The 22,063-nt window shown below is 36.6% G+C and overlaps 1 protein-coding gene and 2 pseudogenes across 1 annotated transcript; all 3 read right to left on the bottom strand.

Moving 5' to 3' along the window:
* Positions 1-4,994: 4,994 nt before the first annotated feature.
* Positions 4,995-5,930, bottom strand: LOC126079288 (olfactory receptor 52J3). The gene has a single exon (XM_049890216.1). It carries the CDS (start codon positions 5,928-5,930, stop codon positions 4,995-4,997), a length of 936 nt encoding a protein of 311 aa, XP_049746173.1.
* A 7,929-nt stretch (positions 5,931-13,859) lies between these two features.
* LOC126079546 (olfactory receptor 51A4-like) lies at positions 13,860-14,748 on the bottom strand (annotated as a pseudogene).
* A 6,029-nt stretch (positions 14,749-20,777) lies between these two features.
* Positions 20,778-21,714, bottom strand: LOC126079579 (olfactory receptor 51A7-like; annotated as a pseudogene).
* Positions 21,715-22,063: the final 349 nt, after the last annotated feature.

The raw sequence follows: 22,063 nt of genomic DNA, 5'->3' as shown, positions 1-22,063 counted from the left end.
CCACCCAGAGGTGCCTCAGAAAGAAGATAGGCACATTTAGAACCCTATGGAGCAGTTCTTCTCTGCATACATGGGACCACCATGAGTAGGAATCTACTCCATGACAACTATGAAGAACAATAACAACCCTCACAGAAACTGCAATATAGGGGTGATAGCTTCCTTGATGGTTACATGTTAGAGATGGCTCCCAGGTCCATGAGGAAACATTTCTAGGTTGTAAAACTGGCTAGAAGCTAGTTTTTTTTTTAAGGATATGTGTATATATATACAGAAGCCCCGGTGGTACAATGGTTAAAGCAGTCTATCGACTGCTAACCACCAGTTACTCCTCAGAAAAAAGGTGTGGCAGTCTGCTGCCATAGAGATTTACACTCTTGGAAACTGTATGAGGTCACTATGAGTCAGAAATGACTTGATGGCGGTGGGTGCATATGCATACGTATATATGTATATATACACACATATGTATATATGTGGACATGGAAACCCTAGTGCCGTAATGGTTAAGAGCTACTCCTGCTAACCAAAAGGTCAGCAGTTTGAATCCACCAGCTACTCCTTGGAAACCCTATGGAGCAGTTCTACTCTGTCCTATAAGCTCGCTACAAGTTGGAATCAACTCAATGGCAACAGGTTTTTTTGTTTTGTGTGTGTGTGTATATATATATATGTATACACACACATAACATAGAATGATCTCATGTGTTACATATCTGGCATCATTTATATTTTGAATTATTTTTTAATTATAATTTTTAAATTTTTAACTGCTATTTTGAGGTATAATTGATATACAACAATCTTTGCAAAGTTTAATTGTACGTCTTGAAAGAAGTTTTTACATATGTATACACCTGTGAAACCATGGCCACAATCAAGGTGAGGTACACATCCATCGCTCACAAATGGATTCTATTATTCCTTTGTGATTCTTCCCTCCTGTCCACCTCTACCACATTTCCATGATAATCATGTTTTCTGTCATTGTATATTAGTTTAAATTTTCTATAGCTTTATGTGAATAAAATTATATCATATGCATTATTTTTCAAAATAACAGCTTTATTGACATATAATTCACATACAATAAAATTTACCCTTTTAAAGTGTATAATTTGTGACTTTTAGTGTATTTACATAGTTATGAACCCATTACCACTAATTTCAGAATGTCTTCATCACCTCAAAAAGAAACACAATTACCTTTTGGCAGTCACTCCTCATTCCCCATCCATGTAGACTACCATAAGCATTAATCTACATTCTGCCTCTATGAATTTGCCTATTCTGAGCATTTAATATAAATGAAATCATACATGTCTGGCTTATTTTATGTATCATGTTTCAAAAGTCATTCATGTGGCATGTATCAATGATTCATTCCTTTTTATGACCGAATAATATTCTATTGTATGGATATAAGACTTTCATTTATCTTCTCATCAGTGGTGGACATTGGGTTGATTCTACTTTTAGACTGTTAGGAATGATGCTACTCTGCACAATTGTGTAAAATTTGTGTGTGGACATATGTTTTAAATTATCTTGTAATATGTATCTAAGAGTGAAAATGGTGGATCATGATAAATCTATACTTAACAATTTGAGGAACTGCCAAACCGTTTTCTAAAGTGGTTACACTTTTTTACAATCTCCAGCAATGCATAAGTGTTTCAGTTCTACACACCCTGGCCAATACTTGCTATTTAACTTGTCTTTGATTTTAGCCACCCTAGTGGATATGAGGAAACACTGGTGGTGTAGTAGTTAAGAGCTACAGCTGCTAACCAAAAGGTCTGTAGTTCCAGTCCACCAGGCACTCCTCGGAAACCGCATGGGGCAGTTCTACTCTGTCCTAGAGGGTTGCTGTGGGTCAGCATACACTCGATGGCAACGGGTTTGGTTTTGGTTTTAGAGGGTATGAAATACCATTTCATTATGGTCTTGGTTTGCAATTCTCTAGTGACATAATGTTGAGCATTTTTCCATGTTATTTTAGATCATTTGTGAAAATCTTCTTTAAAAAGACTCTATTCAAACTTGGCACATTTTTAATCAAGTTGTCTTTTAATTGTCAAGTTATAGGTATTCTTTGTATATCCTGGCTACATCTCCCATATCAGATACATGATTTGCAAATATTTTTTCCCATTAGATATTCTTTAATTTCTTTTAATGATGCTTTATAGTTTTCAGTATGAAATTTTTGCATTTTTTTGTTGTATTTATTCCTAAGTATTTTACTACTTTTGATTCTATTGAAATTGTTTTCTTAATTCCATTTTTGGATTGTTCATTAATGTATAATTTTCAGTCTATTATTCAAATATGAGGGCAAAGGACATTTTTACGCATACAAATATTATTTAAAGCAGGTGGATTGTGATTGGCAGCAGGGTTGGAGTGGGGAATACTATAAGATGTTCTCCATGATTATTAGTGAATCTCAGAGCAAAGTGATATTCATGAAGATTTTTTATAAAAATAAATTATTTAAATTGCATGTGATAGAACAAAAATTGCTAATTTAAAAATGTGTTTTTTTTTTTTAAGCCTAGAAATAAAATTCCAGATGATTGTAACATGAAATAAAAGTACATAGAAGAAAAACAGAAAAAAGTAAACTAGGGCTAAAGTTTTTATTTTGTTCAGAGTAGGTTAGTTACAAATTCATTTTCTTAGAAAACATAAGGTGGAATTAGAAAAGTTAAAATTTTAATAACACCTAATAAAAGAATAGGTATAGAATGTACAGCTTTCAAACAAGAGAGTGCCGCAATTGTAAAACAGAACTAAATCAAATAATGGAAAGTATGAAAATGAAAGTATTAAAAAATATGGTGAATCAAAAACAAAGATTGAGAGAGCAGAAATAAGTCCAAATGATTATACAACTGTTCCTTGACAAATTTTCATGAGAGTATAAAACCTGAAAAAATTTCCTAAAAATATACAAAGAAATACATACGAAGACGTGTAGCATATATTCTAATTTAAAAAAAAAAATTATGATATGAATATCTGGTGATAGATGAATGCATAAAAAAATGGTGAAGAATATTGAATATTCCAAAGACTGCCAGAAGAATGAACAAATCAGCCTGGCAGGAAGTACAGCCAGAATGCCCCTTAGAAGTGAGAGTAGTGATATTTCGTCTTGCCTACTTTGGACACATCATCAGGAAAGATCAATTGCTAGAAAAGGACACCATGTTTGGTTAGGTAGAAGGTCAGTGAAAATGGGGGAAACTCTCTGAAAGAAGGATTGGCACAATAGCTGTAACAATGTGCTCAAACATACCAACAATTGAGAGGATGGCACAGGACCAGGCAAGGTTTTGTTCTGTTATATATAAGGTTGCCATGAGTCAGAGCCAACTGGGTGGAAACTAACAACAAAAATAAACATATATAAAACCAATATTATAAAACAAAGTTCAAAGTATTTGTGTTTTCACAGATCAGTTACAAATGACCAAACAAAAATGCTGTAAGTGGATGTAAAACTACAAATTTATACTTTGATGTCATAAAAACACATGCGAGACTTTACCCATTAAAAAAAGGAGAGAAATTGAGTTGAGGCACTTCTAAAAGGTGATTTCAACTTTAATGTTGCATAAATTTATTAAACACAGTATGTGAAAAGAATGCAATGTCAAAAGTTGTTAATTCTGGGTGGTAGGAACAAAGATAGGTGTTATATTTTGACTTTAGTGTTTTTTTGTTTAAGATTCTGAAAATAGATAAAATAATTCAAAATAATATAAATCAATGCGACAAGGTTGATGATGATAAAGACAATTGCTTGGGCCTTGGGAAATCTTACTATTAAACCAATTGGAAGTCTGTCCACCGCCTGAAAAGTGGATATTCACAGCTTGGTCTGACAGCTTCTACATCAAACTCTATGTGGGAATTAAAGATGGATCATTGTTCTAGAATGAGAGGCCTTCGATTTGGGGACAGAGTATTTTAAGATCAAATATAGACTGAAGAAGAACACTGGATAAAGTGATGGGCAAAGGCCAGTATGCATCAATACATATTATATTTAATTAGATTACAGCAGTACCATACTTACATTTATGCAATGATCCTGAATATAGAGTGGTGACCAGTGATAGGGTTCTATTGGTGCTAGTGAGAAATAGTTTGAAACTCTATGTTTGTTTTTGGCTGTTATTCCCCTGAGTCTTAGGCATTTCACATATCATTCAACTTTAAGCTGTAAGATTGGCAGTGACTTTTTTTTTTAATCTATGAACTTGGCTTTTATGTACACAACAGAATGTAAGCTCCACAAGTAAAGACATTTATATTAGCCTGGTTCATTTATTGATCCTCAGCAATTATATTGATTCCAGACATATTGAATGAATAATCAAATGAATGAATGTACAAATTAGGACCCACCTAGGGTCAAATCTTCAATGCCATATTTTTCATTACAGAGCACAAAAGACCCAGTATAATATCTTGGAATTTAAAACGGAATTTAAAATGGAATTTAAAAAATGCCTTGGTGGAGCAAAAGCTTTGCACTTATCTACTAACCTCAAGGTTAGCAATTCAAACCTTTCCAGCAGCACTGCAGAGGAAAGTTCTTGTGATTTGCTTCTGTAAAGATCACAGTCAAGAAAACCCTGTGAATAAACGCTAGTCTGTAACACATGGGGTTGCCATAAGTTGGAATCAACTTGACGATAATGGGTTTGATGTTTTTTGTTTGGTTCATGCTATCAAGAACTCTAAGCAAAGTCATACAGACAGAAGTCACACAGCTTCTTCCTATAATGGTCAGCCAGCCTTTCAACTTGAGATACAATGAACTTCCTTCAAGTCTTAGAATCCATTAGTCAGCAGCCGGGATAAACCAACTTGTATCACCAGCTTACAACGATAAATTTAAGACCAAAAGATACATTTTTAACAACATACAAATCACCTTGCTGGATCAACACTCTCAGTAAAGGAAAGTGGTAGGAGTACTATTTTTTAGTAAAAACATGGAACACTCGTTCACTTATCAGCTTGGTCCTCACACCATAAATGATGGGGTTAAGTGAGGGTGGGATAACCAAATAGAGGTTGGCAATAAGAATGTGAATATAGCGTGGTATGTTTTGTCCAAATCGGTGCGTAAGAAAAGAAAAGACTGAGGGGATGTAGAAAACACAGATGACTCCAACATGAGAACCACACGTACTTAGGGCTTTCAGCCGAGCATCCTGGGATGGGAGGCGGAAGACAGCACGGAGAATGTAAACATAGGAGATGCCAATAAGGACCAGGTTCAGAACAAAGAATGAAACTACAAAGAGTCCATAGATACCATTGACATGGATGTTTCCACAAGACAATTTTGCAATGCCCATGTGCTCACAGTAGGAATGGGCTATTATACGAGCCTGACAAAAGGGTAGGCGGTAGATGAGATAGACCATGGGAAGTGTAAGTAGGACTGGACGAATTATAATGCACATACCAATGCTCACCAGTACACGGACTGTCAAGATGGTTGTGTAGTGGAGTGGAGAACAGATGGCCACATAACGGTCAAAGGCCATAGCCAGTAGAACCTCAGCTTCCATGCCAGTAAAAGTATGTATCAGAAACATCTGAGTCACACAGGCTCCAAAGTTAATCTCATGAGCATGAAACCAGAAGATGCCCAGCATGCGGGGCACAGAGGTTGTAGAAAGTGCCAAATCAATTGTTGAAAGAATAGCCAGAAAGTAGAACATGGGCTCCCGGAGGGTCTGCTCTGTCTTGATTACTAGGAGAATCGTGGCATTGCCCAACAAAGCCACAAGGTAAACAGAGGAAAATGGCAGGGAGATCCAGGTATGGATCCCTTCTAGACCTGGAATTCCTTGAAGGAAAAACGTGGCTGGATGAAAAATGCTGCTGTTGTGGTATATCATCCTGTAACGGGTCAAAAGAGGTGAAGCTGCTCATCCTGTAAGGATAAAAATGAGAGAGAGAGAAAGTAGAAGAAGATGAGGAGAAAAAGGAAGATAGGAGGAGGAAGAGTGATATGTCAACTTGTAGCTTAGTGTTTCAGCATAGAATAGAACACACAGTTGCGACATGAACGGGCCCTTTACTGTAGCTCTTATAGTGAACCCTCCCCACAGCCATTTGATTAGGCCAGACCATGGTCAAATTTAGAGTATGCATTCGGTCTGTTGACTGAGTTTTAATTTCAAACAAGGATGGCTTAGAGTATACCTAATTCAGATTTCTAGCATTCAAAGCTTGCTATTTGCTTTGGGAGAGAACAGGATTTGCTTACACTATAAGGAATCTAGACCTCAGGCTGCTAACCAAAAGTTCAGCAGTTCAAATCCATCAGCCCCTCCTTGGAAACTCTTTGTGACAGTTCTACTCTATCCTACAGCGTGGGCATGAGTCAGAACTGACTCGATGGCACACAACAAAACCAACAACAACATGGGGAATCTACTGTCTGGTGAGTGGCACTGGAAACATCAAAACTACACATGGGGCTAAGTTAATATACTACAGGAACAATACAAAATATCTGTAAGTAATCTGTAATGAAAATAAATCACAAGCTTAGATTTATAGGCCCTCCTACAATCAAAACATACATAATATCTTATAATGACTCCTCATAATATTGATTGTCATAGAGACAAATATGTAAAAACTCTGACCCAAACCCAGAAGCCTCTCACAGACACAGAAACAGACTGTAAGAGACACATACAGGTGTTCTAGGACAAGGGCTATCTTTTTGAGATTTTTGGCAAGAAGCAGACATAGTCATTGTTCTTGACTTACAAACTGTAGAGTATCTGTTGGGAAAGAAAAAAGGAGAATTGTCTAACATCATTTTCACACTTCTGCTCATATCCACACCACATCACATACTCTGCAAGCACATTTTAATGGTACCCTGGCTTTGGAGCCAGTACGCTCTTGGTATTCATCCTACCAGGTCAAAACACTGGTAGCATGGGTAGAAGACAACCCTGAAAGTCTCAGACAATACTGGTACTAGGGAAGTTATTTTTCGTAGCTCTCTGGGAAAGCAGTGTCTCAATATAGAAAGGATCGACTTCTTCAGTATTCTAAAGGGAATGGAGAAACATATTTAAGTAATGCCATCAAAATGCTAGAGAAAGAACCAAGCCTCTCGAGATGAAGTTAAGAGTCTTACTCTTGGGTCTGTTGTACGGCTAGTGTAGTTTAGAATAAAACATAGAGATCTCTGCTTTCATCCTTTGCACAACTCCACACTCTTGCCATTTTTAAATATTTTTTTTAATGTAAGAAGCATATCAAGGTAGAAACAAACAAACAACAACAACAAAAAACTACCCATCCCTTCTGAGCTTAGTCCAACAAGACAGAACAAGTGCCTGTAAAGAATACTGAATCTCTTATTTGCCTGTGACCAAATAAAAACTAAAATACCATGGCCTAGTAAAAAGATAATGACCAAGATCAAGGCTCTTGAATCTTTGTTGCTTACATTGGAGTTAAATATATGTGCCCACTGTCAAGAGTAGGTCTCCTCTGGCCTCATTCCTTCCTATTGCCATAGTTTGTTTCATCCAATGTAATGCTCAACAGGGAAATATTAAATGCCTGGGAACTTCCAGAGAAGTTTTTAAAGACATTCTCAACACCATTTAAAAACATGATTACTTTTCTGCTTGGTACAATTTGGCTATGTTGTTCAGTGACCAGTCTGCTCATCTCATGTCTCTCTCCATTGACAGCAACACCCACTCACCATAAATCAACAACTAATTCACCTCATTCTTTCACAAGAAAATGGATGTACTGAAAACAGTGTGTAGCAGAGCACTGAGTCCTGTTTATAACCAGTGCATTGGTGACTTGTTTATATATTAAGCTTCTAGCACTTAAGAGAGTTCTAAGAATAAATTACATTTTAATTCCAATTTTGGACAGAGCCTTGGGATTGAGTCCAAAGAGACTACTGGCAAACTCCTAGATTCTGCTCCAGAACTAGAAAAACTCAAGGAATAGAGAAGCAAGCTAAAGTATATGTGAATAAAGTTAACACAGGACATTAAAACACAAAATTATGGTAATTTATACTCAACACATAAAAGCCAGTACACTTAACCTCTATATGAGAGTGAACCTGTCACTCATTTCTATGGATCGCTGACCTTCTGCATAAAGAAACCAAACCAAACACAATTCCCTTCAAGTAGTTTCGATTCATGGCAGCCCCAACTGTATCATATTAGAATTGTATTCTGTAGAGTTTTCAACGGCTAATTTTTGGGGAGTAGGTCAACAGAACTTTTTTCCCAGATTCCTCTGGGTATGCTGGAATCTGCATCAGTCAAGAGCATGACTTCGCATAAAGAAGGAACTGGCTAATTGAATTTCAAATATTTTCACTAGAATGGAAGGTTTTTATTCTGTCTTTAAATCTCACTATTCCCCTTCCAGCCTAATCTAACTGCTTTGTGTTTCCCTGATTAGCTCTAAGGAAACAGATCCCTGATCCATGTCCACACTGTTTCCTGTACATGAATTCTTCATCACCACAACTTTACATGTAGAAAATTTGAAAGTCCTATAGAGAAGTGTCTAAAATTTCCAATCCTGGAGTCAGACTGCCTGTATTGAAATCTTGGCTCTACCACATACCAGCTATGTGACCTTGTATGACTACTTGTCATTTCTATGCCTCAATTATACAATGGGGGCAATAGTAGTATCTCCTCACTGGATAGATTTAATATATAAATTAAATATCTAGAAGCCATTTAGAACAATGTCTAAATGGTACATCAAAAAAAAAAAAAAAAAAAAAACCCTTTGCCATCAAGCCAATTCCGACTCATAATGACCCTAAAGGACAGAGTAGGTTTGCCCCATAGGGTTTCCAAGGAGCACCTGCCTGGAGGATTTGAATTGCCAACATTCTGGTTAGCAGCGGTTGGCTCTTAACCACTATGTCACCAGGGTTTCCAAATGGTACATAGTATAGAATTAATTATAGTTAATTTTTATTATTTTACCTCCCTGCTCACAAGAAGCACTCTGTAGAAATAAGTTATTCAAAACAGATTGAGAAATCACTTATAGTACAATCCTATACTTACTTTTTTTCCCCTAAGCTTTCTCTTCCCGAAAGGGATCTCTTTCCCTTTTTGTACCAGGGAAAATGGTTAATTTTAGGGTAAACTTTTAGGACTAAATGTACCTTATCTTTGGAAAGTATTTTTTACACTAGAGAGATAAATTGGACAAAGGTATGGCCTATCAAAAATGTAACAAAATAACTCACTGAGGAGTTCTGACTCTCGGTATTATGAATCAGGGAGAGAAAAGTCAAGGCCTGGAGAATCTGTGTTATCCATGTTTCTTACCGTCAAATGAAACAGAGAAGTGCTTATGTAAAATGTACTCAGCAATTATTTCTGTATCTTGTGTACATTCAAGGAGTTCTGGTGACAGAATGGTTAAATGCTTGGCTGCCAACCAAAAGGTCAGTGGTTTAAACCCACCTTCTACACTGTGGAAGAAAACACCTGGCAATCTGCTCCTGCAAAGATTATATCCTGGGAAACCCTACGGGGTCACTGTGAGTCAGAATCAACTGGACAGCAAAAAAACAAAACAATAACAATGTACATTCAGTTAGAACAATCAATCTTGAAAGAAGTTATATAGAAAGAATATGAAAGAATAAACTAATAACTGATTAATAAGAAACAAAATGAATAAATACAATAGGATGATCTTTAGTAATAAGAAATATGTTAGATATAAAATACGGTGGGAATTAATGGGCAATTATTGCTTAAGAGCAGCAGCAAAGGCAACATTGTGATGCTTGCTTGACTAATTGTTTATGATTTTGCAAGAGCAAAGTAAGTAATGATAGGTAAACAAGAGCATTTTACCAGGGACCTCATTTATAGACATAAGTAAGATAAGATATCAGAGACTTTTGAGCGGTATAGTTCTCAGGGGTCAGTGAAGGTGACTGATGTTTGAAGTTGCCTAATTTTTTTAATCTTAAGCAGAGCCTCGTGGTCTTTGCAATTGTTTCCCAACCGTGTCACATAAATAGAAACGACTGTTGTTAGGTGCTGTTGAGTTCGTTCTGACTCATAGTGAACGTATGCACAACAGAATGAAACACTGCCCTGTCCTGCACCAACCTCACGATCACTGCTATGTCTGAGCCCATTGTTTCAGCCATCTCATCCAGGGTCTTCCTCTTTTTCCCTGACACTCCATCTTACCAAGCTTGATGTCCTTCTTCAGCTACTGGTCCTTCCTGATAACGCGTCCACAGTACACGAGAGGAAGTCTCTACTCAAATACTTTGCCCATTTTTTATTGAGTTACTTGATTTTCAACCTCATTATTGATTTGAAAGGGTTTTTATATATTTTATATTCAGGTATTTTGACAGATAAAATTTTTGCTAGCATTTTCTCCCAGTCTCTAGCATGCCTTTGTTTTCATTACTGTGTCTTTTGAAGATCAATTGTTTTTAATTTTGATTATGTATAACTGATAATTTTTTTTGTGTGTGCAGTTTTTCAATACTTATGACATTTGCCAAACTCAAGTTCAATAGTATTTTCTCCTATGTTTTCTTCTTGAAGATTTAGCTTGTACATTAAAGTTGTACTATCCATTTTGTGTTAATTTTTTGTATATGATATTTGATCTAGGTCCAAGTACAATTTCTTTTTATAATGATTATCCAACTATTCCAGCGTGATTTGCTGAAAAAAGTAACTTTTCAACATTTAATGGTCTTGGCACATCTATCTATGAGTCAGGATCAACTTTGTGGCATTTTTTTTTTTTTTTTTTGCACATCTGTCTTAAATCAATTGACGATGTATTCGTAGATCTATTTCTAGACACTATTCTATTCCATTGATCTATATATCTATGTTTATGACATGTTATATGTTATGCACTGTCTTCATTACTGTGATTTTAAGATAAGCCTTGAAATTTGAGTAGTTTTACTCTTTTCTTTGAAAACAGTATTTTTGGATTTTAATTTCTTGTTTTATATCCCAGGCTAGAATCATTTTCATAATAGTCAATAGAGTTGTGGATATTTTTTAAGGCTCTATCTTCAAGTTTACTAGCTTTTCTTTCTGTAGTGTCGATTCTGCTATTAATCCCATCCAGTACGTATTGAATTTCAGACATAATTTTCATCCTTACAATTTGATTTGGATCTTTTCTTTTTCTTATTAATGTCATATCTCTCCTTAATATGTTCTTGCTTTCCTATTTTCCTATACCTTCTTGAATACATGGAGGATATTATATATATTACATATATATGAAAGTATGGAGCAACTGAAAGATCTATACTTTGCTGGTAGAAGTGTAAATTGATACAACTACTTTGGTGAAAAACTGTTGGGCATAATCTACCAAAGCTAAATATATGCCTACCCTATAACCCCAAAATCCTATTTCTAGAGAAATTAGCTATGTCACATCCACTTGGTATTCTGATTTAAATCAACTTGGTTGCACAGTGGTTAAAGCACTTGGCTTTAACCAAAAGGTCAGCAGTTCAACCCACCAGGTGCTGTGTAGGAGAAAGATGTGGCAGTCTTCTTCAGTAAGGATTTACAGCCTTGGAAACCCTTGGGGCAATTCTACCCTGTTCTATAAAGTCACTATGAGTCAGAATTGACTTGATGACAGTAAGTAGTGGGTATGATGCTGCCTTTATATTAAGAGTTTTCGGAGATCTTCAGACGATTCTAATTCCTTGCAAAGATGAGACAGCCCTTTAGAATGCCTTGCAAAGCTCTTATATATGTTCTATCAGTAAAGATCGCTATGAGTCGGAATCAACAGCAACGATATGGATAAGGATGATGTATGCATGAAAAGCTGTCTGTCTTATTAATCATAGTATTCTAAAGATGATTTAATATTTCCATCAGGATCCATAATCACCGCTAATATGTTGATTCCTAATCTTTTCTGTAATGTAGTGATGTCTGCACTTCCTATGGGGCAGTTCTACTCTGTCCTACAGGGTCACTATGAGTCGGAATCGACTCGATGGCACTGGGTTCTGGGTTTGGCACTTCCTAAGAACTCCACATAAAATTTCTATAGGCTACTATTTTTTTACTATGTAGGTTGATTTCTTATGAATGCTTTAACAATTATTTCTCTTTCGTAAAGTTTTCGATATTACTACTACTCACCGATGTCGTTCTGCCACTTCTGGAATTGTATAGACAACTATTGGCTTTGTTTTGTTTTCTTTACATTAATTTCATTTTGTTTGGTTTATTTCTAGCTAATACCATTTCTTTAACATTTCTAGGAAGATAAATGCTTTCTTTTGTGTATTCTAGTCACATTTGATTGTGGCAGTAATTGGGGTAGTGTCATAAGGATTGGCACTTCATCCATTTTTTGCCAACTGATTAAATCCCCATCAGGGGTGATATCATACTTTCTGGTTTAAGAACACTAAGTAAGCTGCACTGCTCAGTCCTATCACTAGATCTTTAAATGGAACTGATAGTGAAAGGTCTCTGTCTTCTCTAATTGAGATATAAGAAATCCTCCTGCAGCTGCCATTTCTGCCACCATGAGGATTAACTTCATTCAGAGTACTGAGAGAAGCAGAGAAGATGAAGAGTGACAGTTGTTGGTGCCAACAACATCTCTCCAGAGTTGTAGGATGCTATAGCTCCCCAAGTTCTTACAACTTTTAACTCAAATCTGTGAGCTCTTATAATAGCCTGAGAAGGTTTTCTTTGCTTAAAATAATATGGTTTGGTTTTATGTCTCTTGAAATGGAGGGTCTATCTTACTAACACAGGTTTTTGTGGTTTTCTGAGTTGAGTGTTAATTAATGATATTAATTTCTGTTAGAATTAGGTCCAAATTCAGTTAGAAAACATTCATGAGGGCCTGTGTAGATGCTATATACATGAGATTACTCCATTCTTTTTAATTTGAATACTACTATTGCTTGCTTTTATTTTAACTTCTATGCCAAGAAGTTGGAACAGAACAAGTGAGCTCTATATTAATTGATTTTTTTTTAGACATGGCCTAAATGATTTTTTTCACACATTTTATTCATATCACAAAATTAGCTAAAATCATGATGCTTTTAACTAATACAAAATAAACAACTAGTATGTTTAGACCACTTGGCTGGGCACTGACAAAGATAAAAGTTAAAATCTTCTTAAATAATTCATATAGTATATTTGTTGTCAATTATTTTTGCATTTAGTTTTAATTATTTTATGTATTTGAGCCTCATCTATCCAAACATGTTTCACAGTACTTGAGAGCAGGCACAGTATAATGGTTTATTTGAATTGGTAATGACATCCGCACACGCAATAAGTGTGTAGGAGATGGTGACCTGTAAGTGGGAGTATGTGCATGTGCTTAATCTTTCATTACATCTCAGTCACTGTTGAATGTGTTGGATTTAATCAGAGTCATGATTACTTTTTCCTTTAATGAACAGATTCCTTTTTTAAAAAAAAAACAGAACATTGAAGGTTCTCTAATCATAATTAAAATGGTGCTGCTGTGGCTGATATTGACACATTGATATAGGTGGTGGACAGGGTGTGTAGTGAAGTAAAAATGGAAGAGGAAATGAGAAGTAGACTAACTTCCAAATACCTAATCTGGCATGCTGTTGCCACTCAGTTAAATCAAGAACTTGATGGGCATCCTGAACAAATGCAGCATATCTTTTTGTTCAAACTCTACTCTTGCATTGCCATCCTGTGATTCCTACATTGATTCAGAAATTGTAAACTGAGTTAAGCTGTCGTTGCAGCTGAAATTTCCCTTTAGATCTGTTTCTCAAGTAATTTTCCCATGATCTGATTTCTAATCTGCTGGCTCTTCACAGAATATACAATGGGATTCATGGGGGGGCGGGGAATCAGAAAGAAAGTGTCAGCTATAATGACTCCGATAACTGGAAAAGCATTTTTGGCGAAGCGATGGATGACAGCCAAGGTAATAACAAGCACATAGAAAATGAGCACAGCACAGATGTGGGAGATACAAGCACTGAGGGTGTGAGACACAGAAATGCATACCAAATCTAAGATAGTTGTAAGAGCCACAAAAAAAAAACTGTGTATATTATTGACCTTGTCAGAACAGGCCAGTTTCATGACATCCTGGTGGAGGCAATAGGAGTGGGATAAAAGGCTTTTATTGAAGACTTTCAGCCTCTTTAGAATAAAGGGGAAAGGGAAGACCAACAAAATATTTTTCCCAGCAAACACAAGGCCAGTTGCAATGCCCCTGCACTGGTAAGGATAGAAGTGTATCTCAAAGTGTTGTAGATGGCTATAAAGCGATCGACAGACATGATGAGAAGTACTGATGACTCCACGACTGAGAATCCATGAATGAAAAACTTTTGAGCAAAGCAGGCATCTGAGGAAATTTCTGTGGCATCGAACAAAAAGATTCTTAGCAGGTTGAAAGGGAGGAGATAGACAATCCCAGGTCAGAAAATGCCAACATGGAGAGGAAATAACACATAGACTCATGCAGAGAGGCATCTGCTTTTATGAAAAAGAGGATGGTGCAATTCCCTAGGATAGCAATGAGGTAAATGAAGCAAATGGGGATTGAGACCCAAATGTGGGCTTGTTCCATTCCTGGGATCCCAGTCAAGAAGAATGTAAAGATTTCCACTTCAGAGGTGTTGTAGACTGACATGGGAGGATTGTGAAGATGGTGGGCTCATAAGAGGCTTCCTGCAATGTGAAAAACATATTACTCAAAGTTTGTGCTTTAGTTATTTGGTTGGTGGAAATACTGCGATTCCAGATATTCCTCAACAAAATATTTTATAAATTCTTAGGACTAAAACAAAATATAAAATACAAACAGGAGTGATGTTATGACCTATTTAAACAGGATACCAAGAGAAATCTGGAAATATATTAATTTCCACATGTAAACATCAACAGACAGATATAAATATTCAAAATACTTCCCTGGTTGCAGCAGATAGGAAAGAAGCAGCACATTTCTAAAACTCTATCTTGTAGTTAGGTCAGTGAAACTCTGTAAGATTGGATACTGTATGACATTGTATAAGCTCTTACTGGAAACATTGCTTACTACAATTATAATTTCAGTTCTTGAAGAATAATAACCTTTAAAGAACTGTATCCTTTTCAAAATATGGTACTGCAGTGACTGGATATGCACATGACAAAATGAATAAATAATGAAATACAGTTGGATCCCTGTCCTTATACCATATAAAAAAATCTTTTTAGAATGTATTATAGACCTAAATGTAAGAGTTAAATCTGTACAATTGGTAGAAGGCAATACAAGAGTAAATCCTCATGACCTGAATTTGGCAGTGTTTTTGTAGATATGACATAAAAGCATAAGCAATAGACGTAACAAAATACATAAGTTTGGGTTTATCAAAATTAAAACATTTGTGCTCCAAATGCCACCATAAATACAGTGAGAATACAACCCACACAATGGGAGAAAATATTTGTAAATTTTGTACTGGATAAGGAATTTGTATCTGGAATTTGTGAAGTATATTTACAACTGTGAATATACTAGAAACCAGTTAATTGTGCACTTTAAGAGGCTGAATTTTATATGAATGATACCATGATAAGGGTATTATACATAATTTTTTGTTGTTGTTTAAGGGTATTACACATAAAAGAAGAAACTACATCCCACAATACTTACCTTTATACTTCTCATATATATCAAAATTGCAAAAGTAGAAATGACCATTTTGATTAAGAAAACCCACCTGGAAACTGCGCATTAGTTGCATTGAATGGGAATCAAACCCTGGTCTCCCTCATGAGAGACAAGAATTCTACCACTGAATCACTAAGTAATTTTTACTCTTGCATGAGGTTGCATCTAAGTAAATTTTTTTCTGTACTACTTGGCTCTCTTTTCTTGCACCGTCTTGTCCTCTAATGTTACAAGCGTCTTATAGAATCCATTTGTGTGTAATCAGCACAGAGCTTTTCCCTTATGCTCTCTCTGTTCTAGACATTCTTACACTCTCAAAATGCCTTTCTCCTCTCTTTCTTTTTCCTGCACATATTTTTGTCTACATTCTCTCTCCACTGTAACGTTTCTTCATTAAATGTGGCATAAGTCTGCCATGTTTCTGAGCTGCTACGTCTTTAGTCATTTTTCTTGATCTTTTGAGTTGCTTTCTCTGGGTTGAATTCCATGGGTTGAATTCCATGAGTTGAATTCCTTGCTCAGTGTGGTTTTTGTCGCAAGGTTGCCTATAAACATTTTAGTGATGATCACATCCACGGCAAATAAAGATTTGAAGTAGATGGACAGGAAATAAAAATATAACTAGTGAAGAACACAGAGGATTTTCTGGATGCAATTAACAAACAAAAATAAAATCCTTGCAAGCAATTGACTGAATGACTTTTACATTACAGTTCAGATGGCACTAACCACGGTATCAAAAGAGTTCATACATAGGTACAGTTTTTAAAAAATGGTATTATGCCAGGGGACAGATTTGTCTTTCTGTAATGCTTGTTTTTTTATTTTGTCTTTTTTAAGAATTCTCAGAAAACTCCCCCACTGTCAAACATGTTGACTGACATGCAAACCCCTGTCCCCTCCTGTGTCAGGCTATACCTACCTCCAGCCTTTCAAACAGCCTCACTGCCTTACTTCTCTGTTTCTGCCAAGTGAGCCTTTTAGTCCATAAACAAACACCATAAAATTTCCTGCTTCCATGCATTGCTTCAAAAGGTAACAGGAAATGAATGGTTTCCTGATTAATAAAATAAAATAAGTGGAAAGTATTAATAGTATTTTTAACCAGTAACTGGTTACTGTCAAGTTGATTCCTACTCATAGTGACCCTAGAGGATAGAGTAGAACTGCCCTATGGTGTTTCCAATGAGCCGCTGGCATATTCGAACTGCTGACCTTTTGGTGAGCAGCCAAGCTCTTAACCTTATTTTTAAGGACATATAATGTATAATGCTAAAATATTACACATAATATTATAAATTATTATCCTTTAAAATAGTAGAAACTAGCACAGGAAATCACATTTCTAATACTACAAAACTTGAGCAACATCTGATGTTCCTGCTACTCAGAATTTATTTTTTGTGTGTTTGTTTCCCCCACCAATCTTATGAACACAAATGAATCCTCAAATTCTTCTTCAAGGATTAACAGCAATTCAGTGCATAGTGCATTCCCATTTATAATATTACCATGTTGCTTCCTCTGCCTAGCTTCATAATGTCCCACATATGCAGATATTATTTCAAAATACATTGACGTAAGTTTGCAGGGATGGAAAGTTATAACACCAACTTGGAGGCCACTACATTTACATTTAACGAAATTCATACAAATCCAACACCTACAAGATTTCTTAAAAACTACAAACTCAGAAATAACTTTTTATTAGAATCATAGGGTAGCTTTCTTATTTATCAAGCAAGGGAAAATGTAAAGCAACAATTTACATCTAAGTAGTGACATGCTGAGTTAGGACAGATTATATTGAAAGAACTATCTACTGGGCACCACTTTTTTTGTCACAAATGCCCACTGGAAGCTTAGTGGTCTTCCATATGATCACCTCAAAATAACTTATACTCTCACATAAGGCAATAATTCTACAACTCAGGAAGGCATTCCACCCATGATCCTGGTCTAGCTTCCTGGCTTTGGATTTCTTTCTGTGGTTGGCTTGTGATTCTAGCACCTAGTTGATTTTCATGGGTTGGAAGACCATGGGCTTCCACCCTTGCATATACAGAGATTGTTGAACATATTATTGGGTTGAGAAACCGGTATACTTCCTAATGGCCATCCACCCACAGTCAAAAGAAATTGATTCTTGTTTGAGTTGATAAAAAGGCAACGTTCACCTGTGGACATCAGGAAACTTACCAGTAAGTGGATGGGTCTTTAGGCTCACACCTCAGAGGAAGGAGGTCATGGAGGTGGTATACAGTCACCAGAGTTTTGCTGATATGTAGCCCACCAATATATCCTGACATAGAGTCTACTCCTATCTCCCTGATGCTTTCCCAGTGGCCCAGAAAACTCTGGGGATTTCAGTTCATCAGACTGCAATCAAAGGAAATTAAAAAGTTCTGCAGGTGAACCCTCAAAGGAGAATGGAGTCAAAGAGAGTCATCCAACACCCTATAAAGAGTAGGAATTAACCATTTCTGGAGAACACACCTTAAACCTCCCTTGTTCTCTTGGCAGAATTGTGCTTGTCACCTGCAAGATCCCAGAAAAGCATGTGAATAATCTTAAAGCACTCTGACAGTGAATGACAACTTTGCCAAAATGTGTCGGTCTCTGCTAGAAAGTTAGGGTGCTGAAGCTCCCCAGGTTTCTACAGTGTTTGTTTCACATCTGTAAGCCATTATAATATCCTACCTATGAATGTTATATTTAATTAAAATAATATGTTTAGTTTTACATCACTACAATGCAGGGTCTATCTTATTGATACAGTTCCCTCCACCAAAAGGTGAGAGTGAATTGAAGATATTAGTACTCATTGTTGTTGTTAGGTGCCATGGAGTTGTTTTCGACTCATAGCGACCTTATGTATAACAGAATGAAACAGTACCGGGTCCTAGGTCATACTCCAATCATTGCTATGTTTGAGCCCATTGTTGCAGGCACTATGTCATTCCATCTCATTGAAGATCTTCCTCTTTTTCACTGGCCCTCTACTTTACCAAGCATGATGTCCTTCTCCAGAGACTCCCTCTCCTGATAACATAACCAAAGTGTGTGAGATGATGTCACACCATCCTTGCTTCTAAGGAACATTCTGGCTGTACATCTTCTAAGAAAGATTTTTTGTTCTTCTGTCAGTCCATGGTATATTCAATATTCTTGGCCAACATCATAATTCAAACTCATCAACTCTTCGATCTTCCTTATTCATTGTCCAGCTCCTGTTTGCATATGCAGCAACTGAAAATACCATGGGTTGGGTCAGGCACGCCTTAGTCCTCAAGGTGACACCTTTGTGTTTACTTTTGCAGCAGATTTGCCCAATGCAATTTTTTTCACTATGGGTGACCCTGCTGCTATTTGCAATACCAGTGGCATAGCTTATGGCATCACAGCAACACACAAGCCACCAAAGTACGACAAATTGACAGATGAGTGGTGGAGTACTCATTGGAAGTGGGTTTAAATTCTCTCAAGGAAATTTGAGTAGGAACCTCATTTTCCTTGTTTTCAACTGCCATCAAGTTGATTCCAACTCATGGTGACCACATATGTTGCAGAGTAGAATTGCTCTCTATAGTGTTTTCAAGGCTATGTCCTTTCAAAAGCCAATCACTAGACCTTTCTCCTTAGGTACCTGCCTCTAGGTGTCTGCCTCCAGGTGGGTTTGAGCAGTCAACATTTTAGTTAGTAGTTAAGTGCTTAACAGTTTACGTCATAGATACATGAGCATACTCCATTTTTTAAAAAAATTATGAAAACTATCTTTGCTTCTATTTATTTTTATTTTTCTCCCAAGTAATTGATTTATACAACAAGTGAGCTCTCTAGCAATGGGTTTTCCAGAAATCATCTAATGAGTGCATTTACTTTTTTAGCATAGGTTTTATTTAGATACTCAGTATTTCTTAAGTTCACAATGTTTTAAACAAACATACAATAAACAACTCATGTTCAAGGCACTTTGCTAGGCACTGACAATGATAGAAGTTAAAAACAACATCTTAAATAATATACATGTTGGCAAAGGAGAGAGACAATAAAGAAATAATACTGTAGTTTAGGGTTTTAACATTTGCAAAAAGAGACTGTGATAAAGACTTGGATAAGTAGCAGCTAGCCCATTACGCACACCAAAGAAGGCAATTACCGAAGTGTATTGCAGACGATAGAAAAGATAAACAGATAACATATTGGCTTGTCCAAGGGTTTTCAATTCAATTTTCATTGTTTTATGTATGTAAGCCTCGTATTTCCAAACATGTTTCACAACACTTGAGGACAGAGGTCTTTTTAATGTCTTGTCGTAAATATTGACATCCATGTACAGAGAGAGAGAGAGAAAAGCTGTTTAGGAGATGCTGACTCTGTGTGCATGTGTATGTTTAATATTGTATCACACTCCAGTTACTGCATCATGGGCAAGTTCATTAGAGCCATTATGGCTTTTTTCTGATTGAAAAGGTTCTGTTTCTTTTATTTCTTTCCTTTTGTTTTCAGAGTGATGCATTAGAAATTTCTCTAATCATAATCAGAATTGTGCTGCTGTGGCTGATTTTGATGTATTTATAGAACTGGCTGTGCAGAGAGGTAAAACTAAGAAAGGAAGGGGAAAACAAGTATATTAGCCACCAGTCTACTTCCCAAACCCCACCCAGTGCCATCGAGTCAATTCCGACTCATAGCAACCCTATAGGACAGAGTAGAACTGCCCCACCCATAGCGTTTCCAAGGAGCGCCTGGCAGATTCCAACAGCTGACCCTTTGGTTAGCAGCTATACCGCTTAACCACTATGCTACTTCTCAAGGTATCTAACATATCATGGTAGTTCTGCTTAGTTAAATTAATAACTTGAAATTTGATGGCCATTCTAGCATATGCAGTATATTTTGGTGTTCAACCTTTATTCGTTCACTGTCCGTCTTAGATCTCTATATTTGTTCAGAAATTGCCAAGTGAATCTGGCTGTCATTGCTGCTGAAATTTCTCATCATATCTGTTTCTTGCATGGTTTACCCAGGATCACATTTCTAATCTGCTGGCTTTTCACAGCATATACAATGGGATTCATTAGAGGTGGAACCAGAAGGAAGACATCAGCTATAATGATCCTAATAACTGGGGAATTTTTTTTGCCAAACCGATGAAGGACAGCTAAGGTGATGATAGGCACATAGAAGAAAAGCACAGCACAGATATGGGAGACGCAAGTGTTCAGTACCTTGAGGAGACCCTTGTGTGAGGTAATGCCCAAAACAATTTTCAGGATCAGCATGTAAGACACAGAAATGCATGTCAACTCTAACATAGCTGTAAGAGCCACGAAAAAAACATAAATGATATTGACCTTGTTGTCAGAACAGGCCAGCTTCATGACATCCTGGTGGAGGCAGTAGGAGTGGGAAAGAACACTTTTCTTACAGAACATCAGCCACTTTAAAGGGGAAAGGAAGAATAAGGACAATACATAATACAGCAATCACAAGGCCAATTTTAATGACCCTGGCACCTGTAAGTGTAGAGGTATATCTCAAAGGGTTATCTATAGCTATAAAGCGGTCAACAGACATGACGAAAAGTACAGATGACTCCATAGCTGAGAATCCATGAATGAAAAACTCTTGGGCAATGCAAGAATTTATGGAAATCCCTGTGGCATTGAACAAGAATATTCTCAGCATAGTTGGGATGGAGGAGATGGACAGACCTAGGTCAGAAAATGCCAGCATGGAAAGGAAATAATACATAGGTTCATGCAGAGAGGTCTCTGTCTTTATGTAAAAGAGGATGATGCAGTTCCCCAGGATGGCAAAGAGGTAAATGAAGCAAATGGGGATTGAGACCCAAATGTGGGCTTGTTCCATTCCTGGGATCCCAGTCAAGAAGAATGTAAAGATTTCTATTTCAGAGGTGTTGTAGACTGACATGGGAGGATTGTGAGGATGGTGGGTTCAGAAGAGGCTTCCTGGAATGTGAAAAACATATTACTCAATGCGTGTGCTTTAGTTATTTGGTTGGTGGAAATACTGGGATTCCAAATATTCTTCAACAAAATACGAATTCTTAGAACTAAAACAAAATATAAAATACAAACAAGAGTTACTTTACAACCTATATAAAAAGGATACCAAGAGAAATATGAAAATATGTTAATGTCTACATGTAAATAGCAACAGACAGATACAACTATTCAAAATACTTCCCTGGTTGCAGCAGATAGGAAAGAAGCAGTACATTTCTAAGACTCTATCCTGTAGTTAGATCAGTGAAACTCTG

This window comes from Elephas maximus, chromosome 7, assembly GCF_024166365.1.
Source record: "Elephas maximus indicus isolate mEleMax1 chromosome 7, mEleMax1 primary haplotype, whole genome shotgun sequence".
Classification (NCBI taxonomy): domain Eukaryota; kingdom Metazoa; phylum Chordata; class Mammalia; order Proboscidea; family Elephantidae; genus Elephas; species Elephas maximus.
This window is presented reverse-complemented; position numbering and strand designations above follow the sequence as displayed.

Coding starts and splice junctions, on each gene's coding strand:
- LOC126079288 (XM_049890216.1), bottom strand. CDS start 5,930: ATGATATACCACAACAGCAGCATTTTTCATCCAGCCACGTTTTTCCTT.